At 39.2% G+C, this 25,071-nt stretch overlaps 10 protein-coding genes across 10 annotated transcripts; 4 read left to right on the forward strand and 6 right to left on the reverse strand.

The window, feature by feature from the left end:
- Window positions 1-16: 16 nt before the first annotated feature.
- On the reverse strand, window positions 17-3,007 carry C5L36_0E03710 (uncharacterized protein; the record flags this gene model as incomplete). The annotated part of the gene is made up of 1 exon (XM_029467930.1): window positions 17-3,007. One exon carries the CDS (start codon window positions 3,005-3,007, stop codon window positions 17-19), a length of 2,991 nt encoding a protein of 996 aa, XP_029323790.1.
- Window positions 3,008-3,174: 167 nt separating this feature from the next.
- On the reverse strand, window positions 3,175-3,855 carry C5L36_0E03720 (uncharacterized protein; the record flags this gene model as incomplete). Its single annotated transcript, XM_029467931.1, has 1 exon — window positions 3,175-3,855. One exon carries the CDS (start codon window positions 3,853-3,855, stop codon window positions 3,175-3,177), a length of 681 nt encoding a protein of 226 aa, XP_029323791.1.
- A 1,847-nt stretch (window positions 3,856-5,702) lies between these two features.
- Window positions 5,703-6,992, forward strand: C5L36_0E03740 (uncharacterized protein; the record flags this gene model as incomplete). Its single annotated transcript, XM_029467932.1, has 1 exon — window positions 5,703-6,992. The coding sequence occupies one exon, from the start codon at window positions 5,703-5,705 to the stop codon at window positions 6,990-6,992; it is 1,290 nt and encodes a 429-aa protein (XP_029323792.1).
- A 671-nt stretch (window positions 6,993-7,663) lies between these two features.
- Window positions 7,664-8,917, forward strand: C5L36_0E03750 (uncharacterized protein; the record flags this gene model as incomplete). The annotated part of the gene is made up of 1 exon (XM_029467933.1): window positions 7,664-8,917. The coding sequence occupies one exon, from the start codon at window positions 7,664-7,666 to the stop codon at window positions 8,915-8,917; it is 1,254 nt and encodes a 417-aa protein (XP_029323793.1).
- Window positions 8,918-8,933: 16 nt separating this feature from the next.
- C5L36_0E03760 (uncharacterized protein) lies at window positions 8,934-11,060 on the reverse strand (the record flags this gene model as incomplete). The annotated part of the gene is made up of 1 exon (XM_029467934.1): window positions 8,934-11,060. One exon carries the CDS (start codon window positions 11,058-11,060, stop codon window positions 8,934-8,936), a length of 2,127 nt encoding a protein of 708 aa, XP_029323794.1.
- A 331-nt stretch (window positions 11,061-11,391) lies between these two features.
- Window positions 11,392-14,064, reverse strand: C5L36_0E03770 (uncharacterized protein; the record flags this gene model as incomplete). The annotated part of the gene is made up of 1 exon (XM_029467935.1): window positions 11,392-14,064. The coding sequence occupies one exon, from the start codon at window positions 14,062-14,064 to the stop codon at window positions 11,392-11,394; it is 2,673 nt and encodes an 890-aa protein (XP_029323795.1).
- A 519-nt stretch (window positions 14,065-14,583) lies between these two features.
- On the reverse strand, window positions 14,584-16,035 carry C5L36_0E03780 (uncharacterized protein; the record flags this gene model as incomplete). The annotated part of the gene is made up of 1 exon (XM_029467936.1): window positions 14,584-16,035. One exon carries the CDS (start codon window positions 16,033-16,035, stop codon window positions 14,584-14,586), a length of 1,452 nt encoding a protein of 483 aa, XP_029323796.1.
- An 852-nt stretch (window positions 16,036-16,887) lies between these two features.
- C5L36_0E03790 (uncharacterized protein) lies at window positions 16,888-18,087 on the forward strand (the record flags this gene model as incomplete). Its single annotated transcript, XM_029467937.1, has 1 exon — window positions 16,888-18,087. One exon carries the CDS (start codon window positions 16,888-16,890, stop codon window positions 18,085-18,087), a length of 1,200 nt encoding a protein of 399 aa, XP_029323797.1.
- Window positions 18,088-20,571: 2,484 nt separating this feature from the next.
- Window positions 20,572-21,279, reverse strand: C5L36_0E03800 (uncharacterized protein; the record flags this gene model as incomplete). The annotated part of the gene is made up of 1 exon (XM_029467938.1): window positions 20,572-21,279. The coding sequence occupies one exon, from the start codon at window positions 21,277-21,279 to the stop codon at window positions 20,572-20,574; it is 708 nt and encodes a 235-aa protein (XP_029323798.1).
- Window positions 21,280-23,096: 1,817 nt separating this feature from the next.
- On the forward strand, window positions 23,097-24,824 carry C5L36_0E03810 (uncharacterized protein; the record flags this gene model as incomplete). The annotated part of the gene is made up of 1 exon (XM_029467939.1): window positions 23,097-24,824. One exon carries the CDS (start codon window positions 23,097-23,099, stop codon window positions 24,822-24,824), a length of 1,728 nt encoding a protein of 575 aa, XP_029323799.1.
- Between the last annotated feature and the right edge of the window lie 247 nt (window positions 24,825-25,071).

A 25,071-nucleotide genomic window follows, 5' to 3' on the forward strand; every position in this document is an offset into this window, starting at 1 on the left:
AAACATGGTAATGTTATCAGTTCGCATCATCCTGGGATCCTTGTTCGGTTTCATCATCCGATGATGCTGAACCTGAGTCCAAAGAAGAGGTATCAGAATCTGAGTCGGAATTCATATCAGAGCTTGACTCTGTTTCACTGCTATTCGGACTCCCTAATCCACGAATGTCTTCTCTCTTTTCTTTTCTTCTTTTTAGTATTACTTTCTCTTCTTCATCTGGGACCCAAGTAACTCCTAGCTTGAGCCCGGCAACCATGAATCCCAAAACACCTGGCTTGAATCTCGTTGGCTTTTCGCTAATTTGGCCACTGTGATCGTTGATCCATACATATTCACCAACAGAGGATGCTTCTTCAATACCTGAAATCACATGAGGTTTATCCTCGTATATGGAAATGGCATTATCTTCATCCACAAGATATATAAACCCATCTTGATTTGTAAAGATCCGCCTCACCCCCCTCTTGAAGGACCGAGAATTTTGACTTAACTCGGCCAATCGGTTTCCTCTTGATATATAGAGAAGACGTTTATTTTGTAAATCGTACGTCATATCTGTTTTTATCTCTTGTGTGATTGAGAAATCCGTCTTTCTCTTTGTAGTTGCCGCCCTGTAGGAAGAAACATGTAATCCCGAATAATACTTCCCATAATAAGGTTCGATATGAATGGGGAAATATGTATCTATTGGTTTGTAATTAACTAGTTGGAACGAATGGTTCCTATATTCTAACTGGATCAAGAAGGATGTTTGGTTCAGCGTAAATGTGGATATGATAATTGTTGGAGTTAAAGGATTGAGTTCCAAATCTAGCCTGACTTGGTAGATATCAGGAACGGAGAAAATACTGAAAATTTCTGCACTTTTATCATTGTAAAGAGCAAGCTGGGATTGGGAATAGATGAGAGATAGTGAATCAGAATATTGGATTCGTTCTTTAACGATGCCGCTAATAGGAAACTCATGAAACCGAGGGGTTGCACTTTCTGTTATACGGTACAGTCCCGACGTTACCGAGATGTATGTTTCAGAAGAACTTGTTTTCATGTATGATAATACATCACCATCAAATTTGTAAATTTCCTCAAGTTTATTTGAATTTTTATAGTTTACGATTGACAAGGTATTACCAATGGCAACTATCGTTGCCTTCCCCAAGGATGTCAAGAATTTTATTTTCAGCGATTGCAAGATGAGAACACATTCATATGTGACAGAGTTGAATTCCCATAAGGAGCCAGAATAAGTGAGGACATACAACCTATTCAAGGAGTTAGGAACACGTTCTACATCTTTAATGGGATCTTCAGGGCTCCAAGGAATTGAAAGCGAACCAATGAGCAGCTTAGTTTCGTTGAATAGTGCATAACTTTGTAGAAGTTCTTCTGCATCGATACCATCAATTTTAGCATCTCGGTGGCATTCTGAGTTGGATAGCCTTTTAATATTCAAAGGTGTGAATGGTATTTCACAAAAAGAATAGCCACCTTTTGGATAGGGGTGGATAATGACCAACAACCTCGCATCTGTATATATTATGGATGCATCTTTAGAGATACTAAGGGCACCAACGGTACCTTTATTTATGACCTGGATTTCCTCTTCATCTTCAAGATACTCAATTGAGTCTCTGTAGATTCTAATATTAGGGGCGACTGCGCAAACATCGTCATGCAAATCAGTCTGCACCTCTCCGTTAAGGTAATACCTATTATTTGACCTTGTCAAAAAGCGGTGATTATCGACAAACCCCAACAACGAATGCCCACCGTGTGGATGTAGACGAAGGACGTCGATGTTGTTTGTCTCTTTGGCCAGGATGCTATTATGTCCATCAGTGAAGGAAATGACAAGGTCATTTGAATCTGTTGAATATGCATATGATATTCCAGTGAAGAGATTGGACTGATCGAATCTGTGAAGGGTATTATGGATGTATCCTGTTTGATGGGACACTCTGTCGATGGTCAACAACCCCGTATGCTGACCATGTAGGATGATATGCTTGGTAGTTATGTTGACTTGGTCTGCTATTATGGGTAGAGGGGTATTCAAGAGGGGGGTAATCGACTTGGTTTTGATATTTAGTTGGAAGACCCCACCAACGTCTGTTACGGCAATGAGGAAGTTGGAGTTTTCCATTCTCGAAGCACAGGTGATGTTCCCCTGTAATTGGAAAGGTGGATAAATGCGATCTTCGATTAGGTCTGAATAATGCAGAGTATCGAAGATGGAAACTATCAAATGGGATGCTTTGAATTCCAAAAGCTGGAAGTGGAATAGCGGGGAGGTGGAGGAAGAAAGAAATGAGGTTGTCTTTGGGGCTATACTTTCCCTATTAATTTTCCCCTGATCACTAAGACACTCTGTGAATATTTGGATTGGTTCGAAAGTGAACACGGCGATGGAGCTACTATCTATGGATATCGAATGTGTGGATGATGAGTACTGGAGAGACACATTTTCGATAGGGGTAGAATAGACAATGGCCATTGAGGATACCGGCTGCAAAGAGGAAGAGGGTGATGTCTCGTGTAGTTTGGTGTAGCTGATACGGTTGAATGTGTATCCGCATATGGAGCGGTGCCAATGGTGTGTATCTGGCAACAACTTGATGTTGGGGGTGTTGGCCATGGTCTGGTATGAGATGATGTTTGTCGAAGACCTGTCTTTGGAAACTGATTCGACAAAGAGTGCATCCCAATGGTTTAAGTACTTTACAGTACGAGTCACCAATTGCCTCTGTGATTGGTAGTGCAGTGTTCCATTAGAGGAGTTGTAACTATAATAGACCAAGTTTGTTGGAGTGACAACGACGATTCCGTTTGCGGTTTCAAGTATTTTCTTTTCACCATGGAGAAGCTGGTACTGCGGGATCGACTCCTGTACTTGCATGTGAGAGAAGGAGATAGAAAGGGGATAGCTTTTCCCAGTGGAGGGAGCTGCTCTGTGGAGGTGATAGTTGCAGTATTCAAGTTGAGTTTTAGAAAAAAGTGTGTGGAGCATGAAAAATAGCAACGGTGAGAAGGAAAAAAAAGCGATTACACGAAACGAACAAGTAGATCAAGGCATCATACAGTAGATGAGAGGATCAGTAGAGGGGTCCAATTACAAGAAATTGTATAGAGTGTATAAACAGAGGAGAATAGTCATTTTAGTTTTTTTCAGGGTTTCTATATATAAAGTTCGTTTGGGTTTGTTGAGTTTGACCTTGAGAATTTGAAGTTGAAACCTAGAGCTGAAGATAAGCTTGACAAGTTGAGCAAAGCTTTATTAATAATGGACCTGACCAAGTTTGCCGATTTTGCCGCCTTATTGTTGCCATGATCTGAAGTTTGAGCTGCAGCCAGAGGTAGGGCGTTTTCATTTGATGAGATGGAGATGAAGAGGGCGAAGGGGACTAGCCAGATGCAAATGGCAAAGAAGGATGCGATTTCTGTGAAGGAAGGGTAGTGAGGGGGGACAAAGTCTGGGGCGAGTCGTTCGTCTATGGATGGGATGTAAGGGTTATTAAAGTGGTTGAACCATAGGTAATGGTTAAGAAAAGCCAGAACTGCTGAGGCGATAAAGGTGATATTTGAGAGATGGATATTGGGGAAATGTTTTAAATTTTGGTAGTAGATCAAGTTTGATGCTAGCGAAAACAAGGTCAATTTTATTGGGAAGTTATCAAAGACTACCAATAGGAGCATAATAGAGGAGACGGTCAATATCGATCTATTTAGGAAACGTTTGGTGAAGCTCAAGTTTTCCTCAATAATTTCGGAGATGTAATAAAGACCTGCGGCAATGGAGAGGGTAGCGACAATGAAGCCCAGGATTGCGCCTGCAATGGCCAAGATCTGGATAAACATAAGAGGGGCCTAGGGGTGTTTAAGGTTTCGAGAAAAGGAAGTGTGTGGATATGCAACTAATACAAGTAATGCAACTAATACAAGTAATGCAAATAGTAGAAATATTTTATACAAATAATGTAAAAATAATTCAAATATGAATCCAATTGCAAATGCAAGTGGGAATTTCAATTCAAACGCTGTACGAGAAACTTTTCAAAATAGGAGGAAAAAACAGTCGCGGGTTTGGTTTTTTTAATTTTCACAGTGTCGCGGGTTTGGCGGATTTTTTAATTTTCACAGTGTCGCGGTTCCAGCGGTGAAGCCTTCTCTCCCCCCCTTCATAAGAAACCCTTTGCATTTCCATTTTCGTATTTTTTTGTTTTGTTTTTTTTTTTGTTGAGACGGACAACAGAGACCGCGCAAGCTTCCTGTAGAACTATAAAAGGGGGGTCATATGCGTGTCTCTTATTATGTTTACCCGGTAATTGAAGAAAGTGAACCTTTTGAACCTTGTATCTTTTAAATAACAAATATATGGACTATATCAGCCTGTGATGAGTGGGTGCCTATTATAGGACTCTCTAAGATACATACACTACCCGTGTATGTCCTCGTTTAGCGGGTTGTTTTTTCTCTCCCTCATTAGAGGGGGATAAGGAGGGCTTGCCATGCGGGGGGATGCAGAGATGTTGTGCCCCCATAACCACACTAGCAACAGTGATGTTCTGAGGCTGTTAGTATAGTATTGTTTATTGGTTTGTATTAGTGTATTGGTTTGTATTAGTGTATTGGTTTGTATTGGTTTGTATTGGTTGTGCAGTGAGGTATTTTGAAATAACAAAGTCTCTGACTAAAACCACGTGACCGCCGCATGCACACACGTAATCACACTTCTAACACGTGACTGCACACGTGACTGCACACGTGACCGCCCGCGCCTCGTTTCTTTTTCCCTGGCCCGCTCCGCTGCGCAGGTGGCGAGAACCCCGGCGTCCGTTACCCGTTCTCGCCCGAAAATGGGCTTCTTTCTTACCCCTTTAGTGGTATGAGAATCACCCCGTCTCGGCTCGCCCGCGCCCTCTTTTCCGTTCTCTCTTTCTCCGCCCCTCTCCGCTCGGATTACCACCCAGCCCATCTTTTCGGCCCCTCCCCACGGCAACTACCGCCGCTTCCTGTTAATAAGCCGTTCCTCTATCTTCACCAGTAGGTACTTCCCCCCCTCCCCCCCTCCACTGCTGAAATTGGTCCCCTACTACCTTCCCCCCTACTACCTTCCCCCCTGCCACCCTCCAACTCTGTCACTGTCTAGTTTGACTTCTATTACACTAACTTATTACACTAACTTATTACACTAACTTATTACAATAACGTATTACACTAACGTATTACATTAAACCACTAGACTAAACTATCGGCATTCTTGGTTGTCCGCTTCTCTCACTTTCTCCGCCAGCCTTGCTTTCACGTACTTTTTACTCTGTCGAATTCACCGTGGCACTTGTATTTGCCACTTTGGCTTTTTTTCACTCCCCTTGGCTTTTTCTTAATCCCCTTGGCTTTTTTTACTCCCCTTGGCTTTTTCGTCCCTTCCCTGACATTTTCCTTCTCTCTCCTGATTTCGCTTCTTTGTTGAATCGCTGCTTACCCATTCCCGGATCTCACTTGTGCGCCCTCACTCTTATTTCTAATATATTTGGTATAAGTGCATCCACTTGAAAATATCTCTTCTGATATCACATCCATATCCCCCCTCTTATATCACAACCTCTATTATTGCCATAACCACAACAACTGTTATCACCTCCACGATTACTACATCTACTACGAACAACACCCCTCTTGTTCTTGGAGAACCATCGGCAGCCATGCTTCATCACCCTTCTTCAGAATCCATCTGTCCCCTCACGGTGAGAGCCGCATCCTCCTTGAAAAGTTTATCTTCAAATGACCATCGTTTGACTAATATCAACAACAGTATCAACAACACACTGAACTCTTCAGCTTCAGAAACTTCTCTTGCTTCAAACACACCCTCCTTCAATATCAACATTGTCTCCGATGCATCGGATTGCTCAATATCGTCTCCACATTCAAATAGGAGCTCCATTGTAGATTATAGTGGCCCTATTAACTTGTCAAATGTCTCCAATCAAATCAGTACCGACAATACCTGGATGACTTACATGAACCAAAATGCAACCCAGCTTAACAACAGTGGTACCAATACAAATAGTAATACTACTATTGGTATTAATACTAATGGTGCCACTGCAGCTGCCACTACTGTTCCTTCTATTACTACAGATGCAGGTCCTTGGAATGACTCAACTAGTACAAACATGTCCCAAGAATCTTTGTCTAATTTCACCTTCACAAACTGGAACTTTAATTCATTACAAACATCTTCAAATTTGAAAAAATCATTGGAATTCTCAATGGATGATCCCTTTTTACCTTCAAATTTAAAACAATCATCGCCTCTCTTAAATGACGGCTTTAATAGAAACATTAATAATAGTTCCTTTATTAATGAAAGTGTCCGCAACAACCAGTTTCTTAATAAACAACAACAACAACTCCAACAACAGAAACCTCCAACTTCAGTTTCCCCCCTATCTGCTTCTGCCGCTAAAAAATCCTTAAATTGGAATAATATGAACTCCATATTGAATGACTTGACAAATCAACCAATGAGCCACCGCCATTCAGGCTCCTTCTCTCAAAATTCAACTTGCTCCTCCATCGGGGACGAGTTGGTCAACCAGCCCTATTATCAGGCCCAATTGACTAACTTGAAAATGAAGAATGCCCCCGTGGAGGAATCATCTAATAAAATCCCCCAAAATCAACATTACAACTCATGCATCAATTCGGGGAAGGCAAATATTAATCGACAGCTATTCAAGACAGAACTCTGCGAAACCTTCCAAAAAACAGGTAAATGCCCCTACAATGAGAAATGCCAATTTGCTCATGGTTTACATGAATTAAAACTTGTCTCTAAACCGAAAAAATGGAAAACTAAAATGTGCAAAAATTGGATCGAAAGTGGCTTTTGCAGATACGGTAAACGTTGCTGTTATAAGCATGGCGAAAATGATGATGGCTCAAACGGCTTGAACTGTATACCAAGTCATCAGAATGTACTTTACTAACCCAAAAAAAAATGTCCATAGCCATACATACATCAAATACATCATCATTGCTAATACCAACAGTGAAGGGGGAAACAACAACAATTTTCACTATCACTATCATTGTCATTGTCATCCCCACTATCTTTATTAATACCACCAAACTAATACGCCTTTATTATAAACATCACCATCTACACCAAAGAAGGATCAAAACGGAAAAAAAACGGTTTCTCTTAATACCATCGGGGCTCATCACAGGCATAATACTAATCATACTAATCATCCTTAATAACCAGTCAATCAATCAATCATAACTTTTATCACTATTGTCATTTTTTTCTTTCTCTTATTACCACTATTTTATTGCTCATCAATTTCTTATTGTTATTGCTCATCACTTTCTTATTTTTATTGTTATTGTTATCGTTATTGTTATTGTTATTGTTATTCTTATTGTTACTCTTACTCTTACTCTTACCTTTATCTATTTATTCTAGTGTCTTTTATAGATTTTATAGCTCACTTAATTATCTGTATGTGAAAATCTCATTAGCACTTTGGCAGTTTCGCAGTCCGTGGAGTGATTTGCAAGCCGCGGACATACCTACACTATACCTTACGACTCTACTCTTTTCCAGCTCCGCTGGTACAGTGCTCTACTAAACGTGTTGTCCCACCAAATCTGAACAATGCAACGTAGTATCTTTCAAAACCGCCTTAGAAGGGCAGAACAAGAGCTGGGGTTCAATTTCAGCGAAGAAGTGGAATCAGAGAATCAGGACGAAGAGGAGCCTAAAGATATCACCGGGAAGGTTGCAGGAGTTGTACATTCCAAAGATGTCAGAGACTCCACAAAAGAGACCAGCCAGTACCCCAAATGGAGTACCGTTTTCGACGAGAACGATATATTCTGCAACAACGAGGGATACTCCTTTCAGACATACTTCAAAAAACCTATATTACAAGATGGCGATACGCCAATAGTGTTTATTGGACATCACGGCGCTGGATCAAGTGGGTTGACGTTTGGGGAGCTGTGCAAATCGGTTGTTTCCAATACAAGGAATGGATACATATCCAAGCCCGGATTCTTCACCTTCGATTTTAGAGGACATTCTATGACCAACTTGTTGAATGCAGATGATGAGGGAAACTACAGGATGGATATAGACACGCTCGTTGGTGACTTCAAGTTTATCATTGACCACTTCTTGGCGAAATTCAAGGATAGGTACTCCAGCAAGATACACCTCTTCATTATTGGCCACTCTTTGGGTGGATCGGTTGCAATCAAGCTGTTGAGAGACCACCAATTCGATGACGTGAAAGGCCTTGTTATTGTTGACATTGTCGAAGAAACAGCCATCCATTCCTTAGATGCAATGGATTCGTATTTGAATAAGTTACCAAAGTCTTTTCAAACATTGGAAATGGCAATCAATTGGTACGTCAATCAGGGACTAATCAATAATTCACAAAGTGCAAAACTAAGTATACCCTCTTTGCTAAAACACAACCAGAATGGGAGTTGGGAATTCATAGTTGACTTGAGAAAGAGCAAACCGTATTGGAATGACTGGTTCAAAGGCATCTCCAACGATTTCGTCACCTTACCTAATCGTATCTCAAAACTGTTGGTTCTGGCGAATAATGATTATTTGGATAAACCTCTAATAATTGGCCAGATGCAAGGAAAATATCAACTAATGGTGTTTTACTCAGATACCAACTTGAGTAATTTCTTGACTACCTCAACGACGGTCATCAGTGACTCAATGAAAATTGGACATTTTATCCACGAAGACGTGCCTAACAAGTTTACAAAAGCCCTACTCCAGTTCGTCGAAAGAAATGATCTGAGCTTCCGTAGGAATGATGAATCAAATTCACAATTACAACTTATAAATAAACTAAATGCAAAATGGAACGCTCACAAAAAATAATTGATGGGAGCCAAACTCAGTCTACCGTCATAGTGTTTATTTTTTCGTTATTTTCCATCTTCTTCAAAACACTTTGGATCTTGTGTCTTCCCCACGAAAAGCTAGGGTCAATACAGAATGGCCTCAAATCGAACCTATTGTCATCAGGTGAATATTGTTCCGCATGATACGAAGGTGTACTGACCGTTTGTTTATGCCTGTTGACACTATAATACCAGAAAAAACTATTGACTTTACTAGCAATCTCATCAGGCGTCTTTTTGTCCTTCCATATATGTAATAATTTTATAAACATAGAATATGGACCACATTTCTCAACCTTCCGTAATCTTCCCATAATGCTCAACTCATCATATGTAAATCCCATATCGGCCTCATCAGATTGGATATGATCTTTTGTTATTGGCTCTAACTCCGCAGTTGGTGTGGCATCCACAAATTCCTTCAGTATCGGGAGTTGAAAATAATCTACAGACCATCTTATGAACTTGATCAAATCGTTTTTGGATATTCCGCCAATTGGATTAATGTCTGCTGATGAACAGTCATATTTTGTCAAATAACCTCTTAGTTGCTCATCAACATTAGCTGATCCTAAAACCAACAATCCGCCAGTGTTTTCCTTACCTCTGACCCATGGTAATAATTGCGCAAATAAATATGCCAAGACCATACGTAGCCTAGCTTGGATATTTTGTAATGCTAAATTCTCAATATTTGAACCACCGAATATCTTATAGATAGGTCTGCGGCCAGTTACAACTTCAAATAGTGCAACAACTGAAGAAACAACATTATCCATATTCAAATCAACATGGTATGATCCAATCTTGGATGATAGTTCTTTTGATCTGCTCTTGGTTTCATTCGAAGAGTTTGATGTGCCCATATAACACGTATGGAAGATCTGATTTGCCAACTCTTGTGGCGTATTTGGAAAATTATCATTCTTTGTGATCATCTGAACATCCTTCATAACTTGTTTATTTCCAGCTTTGATATTTTCAATAACTAGCCTACACATAGAGTGGACAATCACAGCAGTGGCGCAACTATCGATACCCCCACTTAATGGCAAAAAAAAACCAGATCCTTTGCATCTTCTAAGGTAATCCCATAGCCAGCACGCTGGTCCAAGGGCAATTTCTTCTTCAGGTAAGTGGTAGAAAACCTCCCTTGGTAATGTCGGTTCAATCGTCACATCAAAGTTGACCGAATCTGGAGATAGTTCTGCTTCAACGTGCACAATATCATAAACTGGAGACATTCTGCTTTGGATTCCATGACTTGCCAATGCTCTGTAAGCTCTGACATCCTCCAAGTCAATTGTAGCGGTTAAAACCTCCACATCATCAAGGGAAAACTGTTTACCCTGTGCTAGAATTTCACCATTACATACAATCATTGAGCAACCGTCATAGTACAATCTATCACCGTCACAACCATTTTGGTTGGAATATAAATAAATACCCCCACATTTCCGTGTTGCTTCCATAATCAATGAGAGCCTTGTATTTAATTTTCTCAATTCATGATGTGAGCCTGACGAATTAGTAATAATCTCAACGCCATCCAAGGATAACTGAATATGTGGTGCTTGAGGAGTGAACATCTCCTCACACGTCTCACATCCAATCACAGTATCCAAAGTGCTTATAACGGCATCACCAAATTTAACAAAGTTCTGACCCGTGATGTCTCTGATCAGTTTAGGCAATCTGAACTCTTCCACATATTGTGTCTTTAACCAAGGCGTAAAATATCTCATTTCCCTGTAGTTACCATCGTTGGCTAATAGAATTTTGGGTCTAATTAATAATATCTGCCCATCATATGATAATATCCTACAATTATAACGTCTATTTTTATGGATAATTGGGATACCAATATCTAACAACAAACCATATGTTTCCTTATCAGCCAAAATAGTCGAATACATCTCCCATGATTGAATATATGTATCATTCTCAAGGAAATGGTCAAGACAGCCGTATCCAGGGACTTCTAGTTCTGGTCCAACCCTTAACTTTGCGCCTTTACTTTTGGCAATTTTGATAGATTCAAGAATTCGATCTCTATTCCCTTCAAAATCCATAGCCCATTGGTTCAATGAACATGTTGCTAGTGTAATGTAATGTGACATCTTTGAACTTTTTTCCTAGAAAGGTTAATTTCAATTGGCCTTATATCGTAGATACAGTTATATAATTGCTAGAAAAATGCTTAACTAATAATGTTGAAAGGTACGTTACAGAGTTTCAGAAATGGTGCGAAGGTAAAATTGTCGATTTCGTGAAGACATCTGGATCACCTGAATATGGAGAAAATAAATTACTAATAGTACAAAAAAATAGCAAATATATATGTATATACATATATATATATATATAACTTGAAACTTCACAAGCACAAGATAAAAATGATTAAAAAAAGGGTAAACGAACAAAGAAAAAAAAAATAAAGCACCACGAAGTTCAATCTTTACCTGATTTTCTCAATGACCTTAGCCTCTTTGAGAATGAATTGGAGCTATGCAGTGTTTTCGATGGTGGATCAAGTGGTGTATCATCATCTAATTTAGTGACAGTAGGAAAATATCCTTTAGTAGAAGCATAACGTGCAGGTGAATCTATATTAGTTGATGATTCATTGACAGCATTTGGAGAAATCATACCTGAGGTCATCAAATATGGCGTAGACATACCATTTAATGGCGACGAAGACTTACTACCTGATTGTTTGCCGTATTTCCTCAAAGGATTGGAATCGGGACTAGTCGGGGTCATACTACTGTTGGTCCGTCTTGAAGACGTATTAAATGTTGTCTCATTTTCATCAACCGGAGAACCGGAGTCATAACTCGAATCATTTACCAAATATGATGTTTGTTGCTCTTTGTTGTCGGACTCTAATAAAGTAGTATTCATCCTACCTTCTTTGATCCTTTGAATATTTTCGTAATTTTCCCTTGCATTTTCCCTTGCTGCTGCCATTAATTCTTGCGCCTTCTGTAAAGGAATAGTTGGCGTCACACATGATGAAATAGCAGGTACCGTTTCATCCAATTCAATTGTCGCTTTCATCAAAGCAGACATCCATCCTCTCATTTCTTCCCTTGTTTCAACAGCAAAATAATGAACTTTTTGTTGGGTGAAAGTCAACCCCGATCTAGAACCCGGAGCAGGTGGCACTAACTTAAAACAGTATCTACCATAACCTGCAGATGCTGCGTAGACTGCGCTTAATTTATCCTCTGCCTCAGTTGCAGGTAGCACACGATGTGATGTAATGTCAATTAATCCCTTCTCCTTGGAGTCGCTTGTTGTGACATAATAGGAAAGCCTTGTTTTATGTAACGTAAAAAATCTGTGCTTCCATGAACCAATTGATAAATTACCTTTCTTAAACATCCAACCAGAGTAGTCTGCATCTTTTAATGCTTCATCTGGTTTGATAGCTCTTATACCTTCCTGAAATGCAGAAGTTTGTGCTTTACTGTTGAGCCTATTTCCAACCCTTTGCCTGAAAGAACCACTTTTGGAGACAGTAGGTGGCGGAGGCGCATTCAATGCGGTTTTAGTGGAGGTTGATTGTGCAGCAATGTCAGACACAACTCTTTTGTTAGTAACGTCTTTGTTCTTCATTATTTGGGCAAACTCTTTTGCGGAAACAGATCTTCTATTAGGAGACATATTTGCTTGCTTTAATGGACTACCATTTGTGTTCTTTTGACGTTCAAAAGCAGTGACTGTATCAATAGGTGTGTTTGGTTCGTTATAAGTATTGCTTGACCTATTATCTTCTCCATCAACTTCTTTATTTATGACAACAGAAGAATAGCGCCTGTGACCCTTATTTGTTTTATTGATATATTTAGCATTATTATCGATATAAAGAGACTCATCTCGGGATGCAGTAATGGAATTTCTCCTTGAGTTCACAGTTGGCGATGTGTCAATGTAAATAGACGATACAGCGCCTGTAGATGTGTTTCTACTATGAGATGGACCCGTCAATTTTGGAATGGTATTGCTTGTCATCACTGGTAATTTTTCAGGTGATTTAATGCCAAATTTGGTTGGATTATTGGAAACTGGGCTAGGGTAACTTGGAGGCGCAGGTGCCCTCCTAGGGGATGCAAACTGTTCATTTGATACAATTGGCTCTGGTGTCATTTGAAGTGCATCTGAAGATAGATCAGTATTTGAATTGTCAAACTGTAAAGGCGATGGTGATGTTTTTATACTATTTAGGCGATTTGGATTTCCTAACTCAACGTAAGATTGAGGGCGAGGAGTTTGTTTATAGCTAAATCTGCTTGAGCCAATAGAACTCTGCCTTTTATTCAATTGGTTAGATGCAAGCGCATGTATGTTATCATTTGACCTAATGGTTGAATTGAAAAACTCATTTTGGTTGAAGCTACTATTGCCAAGAGTCGGATTTTGAAATTTTCTGAGTTCTTCAATTTCTTTATAAATTTCAAACCTTGTACCAAACGAGTTGATATCAAGTTCCTTCAAATACGCTAGCTCTAATTCAAGTAAAATATGGCCAGAGATCTTGTGAACTATAAATTTATTGGCCGTTTCAGCACCAACTATATTACTAAAATATTCTGCAACTTGATAGGGAGACCAATTTTCAACATTTTCACGATTCAATGAATCGTCATTCGAGTTAACTATTGATGTGCTCGATGCATTTTTCTTGTCGACTGATAATTCTTTTAAAGCATTATCTATATCGCTGACGTATCGATTCACATTAGCATCATTATTATTAGATGGATGGGTCACTGCAGGAGCTTCATGAGAATCTTCAAAATAAGATGATGAGTTAGCTGTTATGGGGCTACTTTGAGGAGTTCTCCTTGACCTTGAACGTAGCAAGGATGGCTTTTTAACTAAATCATTCGAAGATTTCTTTATTTTCGTAAATATTTTTGGGTATAATCCAACTTGGCCAGTGGATAAATTTTTACCCATATACCAACCATCATCAAATTCGGAGTCATCGCTAATTATTTCAACTATATCACCCTCCTGGATCGTCAATTCATCAGGTAATCTAGCTTCAAATGATTTGATGACGGTATATAATTGGGTGTGCGTATGTGAACCGATGGAGTTCTCACGATTTGACATATTTGTTTATCGGACCAAACGGCAATAAGTTCCTACCTTTCAAAGTGATGTTTGACAACCTCTATCACCTATGAATACGGTTTATATAAAACGCCTGGTTAAAGAAAAGAAAAAAGAAGACAGGTTGCAGAAACTTTCCCACCTTAGTATTTGTCTTGTCAGGATCTCTGAAGTGTGTCCGGCACAACGAACGGCAAAAACTTGTCGCGGTACTGCTGTTTCATAAAATTTGTTAGTTTTCAAGCGGACAAGGTTGGACTAAATAAATTACTGTCTAATAGATAAGTTATAAAGTACCTAATACATGCGGGAAAAGGTGGAGAGCTGTGATAAAACTGGAAATGATGTAGCAGTAGAAAAGAGTAAAAAAGAAATAAAATAAAGGAAACAAATACAGTTAATAAATATGAAAACGAGTGGAAGATAAAACTGCGACGTGAGGGCACTCTATCGAAATGAAACAAATGAAGTGCAGCGTATTCTGGACAATTGGATTAGGTGGAGTAGTTCAATTTCATACTACAACTCCTCATCTTCTTTGATGTTTGTGATGTTATTCAAGTCCTTACTAACATTCATCAAATTTTTAGTGTATATATTATATGAATGCTGATAATAATCTGGGGTTCTTGCGACTCTCGGTGATGGGGTGAAATTGATATAATCACTCATGCTAAACCCAGGAGTTCTGTTGACATTCTTATGAGAGTTACTAGATAATCTATTGTTCGGGGTAGCAGGAGCTTGGAACCTTCCATGTTGATTATTATTATTGTTATTACTTAAGAGATTTATTCCAATTGGTGTGCCTAGTAGAGGTTGCATCATCGAATTTTGTGTTGGAGATAAGAAACCATTTCTTAGAGGGGTAGACTCTAACCCACTGCCACCAATGCTGATAATATTATGGTTACTATTATTTGCCTTTGGTGTTGTTGGAATAGCCAACATCTTATTAATATCCCGTTGTTCTTTATTGTTGAATGTTCTCGCTGGCGAATTTGATAAGAACAAAAGTAAATCAGCACCATCATCTTGGTTGTTTTTGCTAGTTGAAGCCCTTGGAGTGGACAGTAAACTGTTAGTCGATTGTTCCTTGTCTGGGTTCATTTGCAGTGAAGGTGTATTTTCATCCCATGGTTGATCTGCTTGTATTGTTCTATTTAAATCTGGATCTTGCTGCAAAGGAGGTAATAGTTTCTTTTTAGGGCTCATTCTTCTCGAGTTTTCATTTTGGAATTCGTTGGAAGGTTTCAAAGTGTTAGATTTGGTTACAAGTTTAATCTCTGATGATCTCTGGACAGTTTGGAAGATGTCAAACTGCTTCAATGGTGGTGTTTTAGGAGGCTGTGTTGCATTATTAGTTGAAGAATGAGGAAGAGATTGTGGGGTTACAAGTAAGGACCCCCTCGTAAACTGGTAAGGGCTACTTGTCATATCAAATGGAGAGGAGTTCAGCATACCGGTGGTATTGGACCTTTTCAATGGAGATACGAGAGTATCATCATGTTGCTCATAGTGTGAGTTTGTTCTATACATCATAGAACGTTTCCTCTTTAGGGGAGATATGGTAGCAGGCGTTAATGAGGAAAGAGATATATTGTTACCATCCAAACTTAACCTGGATTTTGTTGGGGTCAACAATTTTGAGTTTTGGATATTTGATATTGCGGTTGCTGTAATATCGTTGGCGACATCTTCACTCAGGCTTTTCGAAGGGGAACTCATTGGCGTTGAGGAAGTGCTCGAGTTCAATTGGTGTGGATGGGCGTTATTGTCGTCATTACCAGAAATAGAGTTTTGATCCCGGACTTTTAAACCAACTCTAAGTAGTTTTTCCTTCAATTGTCTGGTCATTTTAGCAATTTCAGCCCTTTTCAAAATCTTTTGAGCAATAATATCCTCATTGGAAAGTGGGGAGGTTTCGTTTGAAGACGCATGTATATATGAATCTTGCGGTGAATTTTGCATTTTGTATCTTATGATGTTATCCTGAATATGAACTAACCTTTTTTTCTTTTCTTTTTCTTTTTTTTTTGGGTTGTCTGATTTTGTCGTCCAAAAAGGTTTCTGTAAAATTGATCGATTTATTCCTTAAGAAAACAGAATTGGTTGGAACTTCTTAGACGGTATGTGCTAAAGGCCTCAGTACCTTAAACTTAGGGGACCAATTGAGTTGTTGTAACCAAAAAAATCCAAAAGAAAAAGGTCTGGGAGTGGTAACAATAAGGATTTATGTCCAGGAGGAGAAAAAAGAATTAGCAAACGTGTCTGATTTACCAATTATAGCAGGGGAAACAACAAATAACGAAGAATAAAGCTTTAATAAGAACTTATAACTATGCAATTAAGAGAAGCACTGGGAAAGAACTGCCCTTTTTCTAATTTGGAAAGGAAAATAAGGGGAGGAAAAGCAAGCGTGGAAGCACCAGTATTTGATCTCTTCATCGAGCAAGTAACCCTTTGCAAGATTTGAGGAAATGGAGAACTCAAGTGTTTAATTAAGGCGTCAATTTCTTCCGAAAGAAGCAATCCTTCCTAATTAGGAAATGACGCGAAAGACGTCTTGCAAAGGAAGGCGTACGGTGGAGGAGTTTTGGAAGAGGAAGGTGTGCAGTGGGGGATCGTTCGGCATTATTAATCACATCATTTCCACGGAAAAAATCACTCATCACGGCTCAGCTGTAACCGAAAGTTGATTTGTAAGCAAGGGACCCCTAGAGAAGACTATAAATAGTCAGGACACCCCCTATTTCAGGGTTCTTGTACTTTATAGTTAGGGTGACCATTACGATACATAGACAACAAGATATACAGCAAGAAATGGCCTCCGAGTTAGCAGATTCCAATTTATTCAAACCAATTAAGCTAGGTTCCATTGAGTTGAAGAACAGGTTGGTGTATGCACCAACTACTAGATTCAGAAACTCAACTGATTTTGTTGCTACAGATTCCATGTTGGAATACTACACCAGAAGAGCAAAGAATAATGGTGGTTTGCTGATTACTGAAGCTACCTTTGCGGCACCTGAGTTTGGTTTATACGAACGTGGTCCAATGATCAAGACCCCAGAACAAGTCAAGGCATGGAAGAAGATTGTCGATTCTGTCCATGAACAAGGTTCATACATTGCGATCCAAGTTTGGAATTTAGGCAGAACAGCTGATCCGGCATGTCTAAAGAAGCATGGGTTACCTTTTGTTTCTGCATCTGATTTCTATTTTGATGAAGCTTCCAAGAAGGCCGCAATTGAATGTGGTAATGAACTTAGGGCTCTTACCATTCCAGAAATCAAAGCAATGGTCGATGAATATGTTGCATGTGCAAAAAGATGCGTTGACGAAGCAGGTTTTGACATTGTCGAAATACACGGTGCTCACATGTACTTATTAGATCAATTCTTGCAAGAATCTTCTAACCAAAGAACTGATGAATATGGTGGATCCATCGAAAATAGGGCAAGATTTATGTTGGAAGTTGTCGATGCAGTTGTTGCAGCCATTGGTGCAGATAAGGTTGCTATTAGACTATCTCCATATGCAGAGTTCCAAGGTGCTTTGGGTTACAAATCCAGAATCAATCCAATTGTAACTTGGGGTTATGTTTTAAGTGAATTGGAGAGAAGAGCCAAGGAGGGTAACAGATTAGCATATGTCTCCGTCGTCGAGCCAAGAGTGTCTGGTATTTTCGATAACCCAGATGCTGCAAAGATTGATTTCACTTGGCCAGATCTGATTTGGAAAGGTCCAATCATCAGAGCCGGTGGTTATCTCGATCCAGAAAACCTCTCCAAATTAGCAAACGCTGTCAACAAAGATGACCACACGTTGATTGCTACAGCAAGATACTACACTTCAAACCCAGATCTAGTCAACAGGTTGAAGAATGGCTACCCATTGACTCCTTACAACAGAGCAGATTTCTATAGAATAGGCTCAAACATTGGTTACTTAAACTACACTGCTTACGGTGAAGAAGAAGACCATACTAAAGATGACGTTGAGCCAAAAGCGCTTTTTTAAATGAACATTGCATTACATGCTTAATAGATATAATTTTTAAATACAATATAATAATAGATAATCACATAATGAGAAAATAAGTGCCACGTTATAAACACATTGTATAAGTGGTCTTGGGGTCTTGTATTTCACCACGGATAGCAATTACCATGGGAAGTAAAAACACATACATTTGTAGATCTATACGCTACTACTTACTGGAACGAGGACAACTTGACGGAAATGCACAATATCATCTCGTAACTAGAGACAAGTGAGCTGGGATAGTCCTCGAACAGGTAAAACGTACATTTATATTGGATACAAGTATATCGGGTACATGTAAAGAGAGATACGGGCACTATATAGAACCTAGATTTCATAAAATATATGTCTTTTATTTACTATACAAACATCCAGATCCAACCAGGGATAGACGGTGCTCCAATGTAGGAGGCTTTCTCCTCTTGGGTTATCTAGTGTATTTTGACACTACCAAGCAAGTTATTTTGTAGAGACTTAAAGTTTTAAAATACGTGGTTTTCAAAATATGTGGACACAGCGTACTGTCTTTCCGAAGCCTGCCAAGTAAAACCAACGAAAAGCATTTTTCTTTGCTTTCACTACAAACTCTCTGACTCCTTTACTGAATCAGCAAGACTATTTACATTCTCATTATACCGGTATATCCGGATAGCCAAAGGGTATCCCTTTCGTCCATGGGCCGAAAAAAAGTGGGTGGATATTATCAACAGCTGTCGTATAGATGTTTCTAGAAAATTATATTTTCCCTTGTTGATCACACGGTGGGCTGAGAGGCCAACCACATTTTATGTCAACAAACGCCTGACACCCCTGTAGTACTACTATTTTTGCACCACCTGACGTACTCACCAGAGAATAACTTATATCGGATGTTCAAAAGTCAATGGGAATAGGCAAACATACCACTAGATCAACGTACGGTTGCGTAATTTTACAAAGTCTGCTCTCTGTCACAACTACCTACAGGAGGGATTTGAAAATGTGTTACGAAGGAACCAAAAGACAAGTTTGTAAAGAAACAGTATTGTTCCCACCATTCCAAGAACGGAACCTTGTAATCAACTCCTTATACAAGGGCAAGTGTGAGCCAGAGAGGTGACGGGCACCCCCATTTGACTTGCTGACGTCAGAAATTAAACTTTTAATATAGGTGGAATTGGTCCATCATGAATTTGGTAACACATCACCACCATGCTGTTGAAGTTGAAGTAGTGTCTTGGAAAAACACAAGGCTCTACATATTCAAGACTTTGCTGTACACCATTTTTACTTCTAGTAGACAACTAACAAGAATGGAAAAGCAGTTCACATGCAGCGTTGCGGCGGTTTAAACAATGTCGAATTTATGCTTTGGAGAAAACCCCTTCTCGCCATGGTCCCAAATATGGGGCTTGGACAAACCAATGTCGTCTTTCAAGGTTTGGTACGATGGACTCGTCTTATATGTGCCGTTATTAAATTCGGTACCTTGAATCCCACCAATGTTCTCGATATTTTACGCTTGCTACTACTATTTATATACTGCAATCAAAGACAGAAAAGGGTTCTCAAAGTCCAAGTCTAATAGAAGACGGGTGAGTAAGTCCAAGCAAAAGGCTCGTCTTTAGGCTAGAATCTTGAACAAGTAGCAGGCCGGTTCTACACGCTTTATACCAATATAAATCACCCTGTTTTGGATATCGACAGATCCGGTAACTGTCTAACAGAGTAGCTTGTTACTTTTCAATCCCGACTTGCCGCCAAATGCATTATACCTTTAGAATACTTACAGTAGACGCACGCTTTTGTTGTCTCTGTATCGGACAAGAATGGCGAATTAATAGTTGGAACCAGTTAGCCGAAAGAGTGCTTTTTTTTCAATTGTGGAATATACGTTTCAATGTCTGATTGCGCAGGAGAGGCAAATCACAAGTCCTTTAGGCATGTGTCACAGCAAACCTAACGGAAACCTGTGAACGTTGTTGATAAAAGGTACTGTCATGAGGAGAAGAGCACCATTTCCATGCAATCACAAGCATTGAATTGAATTGACTTGTGGGCGGTGGTTAGTCCAACTGTATCTGTATTAATCGCCTTCATATAAGGTATATATATATATTTATATATAAATTGAGAAACCCTCGCTTCTCATAGGGAGAGGAGCAACTGTTGCTCGCGAGTGGGCAACATCTATAAAATAGAGACATCTCCTCCCTGCTCATTTTTCTCAACTGATTGTTCTTTTGAGCTTTCTTTCTTTTGGCAATCAAAAAGAGACACAACTGGAGGTATTTGCCACGATGAGCTAACGAGCATTTCCATGTTTTCTCATTGCCATTTACTAAAAAGTAATTATATCTTACCCTCCTATAATATTGTGCTAGTGTCTAGTTTTCCCCATAGGAAGTTTTATGGATGTGCCAAGATTTCCATAAAATGTCGAAAATGGGATACATTTCTTTTCCTCCTCCACACCTCCTTTTAAATGGTTTTCTTCACGTAACTCCAGTTCTGTAGGAATTCCTCAAAGTCTTTGAGGTAGATTGGTTTACCACTAAACCTCAACTCCTCATAAGAGTCGAGAAACCTTTTGATTTTAGGATCAGACTGATAAAATTGAAGATGTTCTCGAAGAGAATAATGGTTGTCTAATCTCAATATTTTCGAGTTAGACAATGTTAAAGTACCATTGTATTTGATTTCTTGGCCGATTATTTGGATGACGTTCTCGTAGATTAGATCATTTGGTAATTCATAAACATTATCTGAATTATCGTACTCTGAAGGGTGGTATAGGCCGGGATGTTCAATGTTCCCCTTGGGCATTGCCATTTCTTTGATCTGCATGCATCTATCCATTTCCTTCTCTATCATTCTGCTTGCATGTTTCCCAATATCCTTTTCAGTTATGGGGATGTAAGGTTTCGGAATTTCCTGTAAAAGTAGTTTATTGAACAAGAGCCGAAATAAATGAAGTACAGTTGCAAATGCAATGAAAACAACACAAATCACCAAAATGATGACAGTGTTTGTAGCCAAATGAGTATTTGTTGTTTTACTCTGGACGATAACATCAACAGGCATTGTTGATGTCATACTTAAAATGAAAAACATTAATATTGCAAATGATGCCGAATACAACCATTCTAGCGATATAAATTTCCCCGGGGATTTGAGATACGATATCATTGTGACTGTTGTAGCAAAGCTCGGCAAATGGTCAACAAATGAACAACGCCTGATATCGGTCTACTCTGATTCAGTGAAACAGTATTGGGAACATTCAATAAATAGAAGTTGACTTTAATATGCACGGGTAGAAATCGTTACAAACCTTCGTACTGTGAGTTTTCCGCTTTTTTTTTTTTTTTTTCTTCTTGGTGTGCATGTGTTTATTTTTGTTTTTCTTCGCGGGCGGCTCGGTACATTTTTTATAATAGAAAGCAATTGGATATTTCATTAACTAGGAAAGGGAAGGTGTCCTTTTAAAAAAAAAAGACATTACGGTCAGACACGCATCAGTTAGACGTAATTTGATGCTTTAACCAGAAACATCATAAAGAGGTAGGTTCCCACAGTGTCTCTAAGACTGGTCTGTGAAGTACCAAAAGAGGAGGAGGAAAAAAAGAAGAAGAAATGGAGAGCATCCAACCTGGTGTTGTCTCTGATAGACAGAGTACCCTTGTATTGGAGCTCGCTTGTAGTTGCTGATATTAGATACGGAATAGCGGATGTGTTTGAAAGAAGATGCAAGGGGAAAAAAAAAATAAATAAATAAACCTTAAGGATACAAGATAACAACTGTCTCTAGATATAAACCATACTTTGAACAGTAAATATTGATAAGCTCTATTACAGTCTATACTATTACACCGTATTGTACTGTACTGGAGTTTACCGAGGAAAGCTTGCTTGAGATAACACGAGCCGAGACGAGAGCAAAATCAATAAAATGCTTAAAACGCGGAAAAACGAAAAAGTTTTCCGCCAAAAAGGAACTCGTTTACACCCCCCTGCATCACGTGACACAGCGTGGATGTGCTTGATGTTTGTTTAACATACGGTGAGGCGAATTTACGCTACACAACTTTCACGGTGTTTTTGCCTCCCGCTCTGTGATTGAGCGGACATTTTCCGCGGTGTAAGTATTGCCGCATACAAGATCGGGCATTCCTTTAAAATGTGCAACTCCAAGAGAGGGCATTTGCTGATTCTATTCTCTGCATCTTAAAATGTCCTACAAGTTAGCCATGCAGAGACCCTTTTCTTTATGGGATAATTGTTGTTGCTTTGGGTTCTACTCCACATTCCTCTAGTCCGACAAGCCTCTCCCTCCTCTTCCATTACCTTCTCCTACCTGCAGAGTCACTTGTACTCCCTCTCGCTACTGTTTCTCCACGTTCAAGAGCAAGGTTTCCATTTTAAATGCAACCCAGTCTCACCATTATTATAATTGAGCGATTTTTACCACCATAGTTTGACACATTCTGTACGCCCAATAAGAGAAGATGTAGCAAAGAATGAAAGCCTGGAAAAAAACAAATCTTGAAAAAAAAAAAAAAAATGAATCGTCATTATCAGAGAATCGCACTGCCGGGCGGAAATTGAAAGAGATTGCCGTATTTGGCAAGTCAACAATGACGTTGCGTACTTAAACAGACATGGGTCATGTTAGCTGCTACTGAAAATATTTTCCTCTTAATCTGCTTTATCTATATGTAATACCTAATCTCCACTTATGACTTTTAAACTAGCAGGTTTAGCCGATATTTGTATTGCTCTTACCCCAGATTACATTTCCCCTTCCCCTTTCTGAACCTTTCCTTTGATTGTGTTCTGTTGTGTTGGTGTTTAAGAACGATTCGTTTAAATAAAGATCATCATCTCCCTTTTCTTTGCAAAGCGATTGTCCACTGATCTTCACCTTATAAAGAGAGAAAAAGAGAAAAAAAAGAAACGACTGCTGCTTCTACGTCATCTTTAACCAACAGTCATTTTATCTGAATATGTTCGACAGGTTTAGATCAGAAAAGAAACAGCCTACATTGTCAGTGGAGGCTGTTCCTGATAATTCATCGAACTCCATTGATATCTCAAAACAAGTATCTTATATCCCCTATGATATAACTTCCCACGCCGACGTTGAGAAACTTGGATACGATCCTGAAGATAGTGGTTTGGGTGAACTCAAACGTGGTCTATCTTCCAGACATGTCCAATTCATCTCTTTGGCCGGCGCCATTGGTACCGGTTTGTTTGTGGGTTCAGGCGCCGCACTCTCAACGTCTGGTCCTGCCGGTTTACTAGTTGGTTATCTAGTGCTTTGTTTTTTCGTTTGGTCAATCATGAACCAGTTGGCCGAAATGGTCACATGGCTACCTATTCCTGGTAAATCTACTCCTTATGCCTTGGTTGAACGTTATACTGGTAATAAATCATTCTCATTTGCTGCAGGTCTAAACCTTTGGTACGCTCAGGCGCTTTTGACTCCAGCGGAAATTTCAGCAGCTGCCTTTGTTATTCAATATTGGACAGATTTAAATGTTGCAATATGGATCTCAATCTTTTGGGTGACAATTGTTGCACTTAATTTCTGCGCTGTAAAAGTTTTCGGTGAAACCGAATTCTGGATCGCCTCAATCAAAATCCTAACAATTGTTGGTTTGATCATTGTTGGAATTGTGATCTTCTTCGGTGGTGCTCCTAAATCCCATGGCGTTTTGGGCTTCCATTATTGGAAACATCCCGGTGCGTTTGTTGAACATCTAGCTGGTGGTAATACCGGTAAATTCTTAGCTTGTTGGACTTCAATTATTAAATCTGCATTTGCTTTCATTTTATCTCCAGAATTAATTACCATATGTGCAGCTGAGGCTGAAGCCCCACGAATTAACTTGCCAAAGGCCGCAGATAGATTTATTTATCGTTTGTTCTTCTTTTACATCTGCAGTGTCTTGGTCATTGGTTGTATTGTTGGCTCCAATGATCCAAGGTTGATGAACGCTATCAATGAAGGTGCAGAAGGTGCTGCAGCTTCTCCATTTGTTATTGGTATTCAAATTGCAGGTATTAAAGTCCTAAACCATATCATTAACGCCGCTATTTTATCATCTGCATACTCTGCTGGTAACTCTTTTCTATATGCATCATCTAGAAACTTATATTCAATGTCTGTGAGGGGTGATATCCATAAAGTATTTGCACGTGTGAATAGATTTGGTGTTCCCTATGTATCTGTTGGTGCCTCTGCTGCAATTGCGTTGTTGGCTTACTTGAATGTCTCGGATTCTTCAAGTGTTGCATTTACTTGGTTCTCAAATATCTCAACTGTTTCTGGTTTTATCGAATGGGTGTTTGTTTCAATTACTTACCTTAGGTACAGAAAGGCAATGGATTACCATAACATGAATGACAGAGTCACTTATAGACCACCAATCCAGAAGTTCGGTGCGTACGCTTGTATTTTCTTTTTTTCTTTAGTTGCTTTAACTAATGGTTATGCGGTCTTCTTCCACTTTAATGGTAGTGATTTTGTTGCTGCTTATATCACCCTACCAATTGTTTTATTTGTTTATCTTGCACATGCAACATGGACAAAAAATTGGAAAGGGTTTGCTCCCCCGGAAGAAATTGATGTTGTCACTGGCCTCGAAGAAATCGAAAAGGAAACAAGAGAGTATGTTCCACCTGTTCCAAGAAATTTCCTTGAACGTATATGGTTCTGGATTGCATAGCTACATGAGCCATCTTTTAAGTTCAGTCACTTTTTACGATTTTTTTTTCCTTCTTGGTTGTTCAAAAAAAAAAAAACACTTCATTTCATGGCATTGTCTCATTCCCATCTAAAACTGTATTCTAAAACCATTGTTTTGTATTACCAAGTTTACTCCCGTATATACCTAAATCTTTAGCTACAAAGTCACTTGTTCGTCACATTCTCCTGTATGCAGTTGAAAGCACAAGAATACAAGAAAAGAATTT

The sequence above is a fragment of the Pichia kudriavzevii genome, chromosome 5 (genome assembly GCF_003054445.1).
Source record: "Pichia kudriavzevii chromosome 5, complete sequence".
Lineage (NCBI taxonomy): Eukaryota > Fungi > Ascomycota > Pichiomycetes > Pichiales > Pichiaceae > Pichia > Pichia kudriavzevii.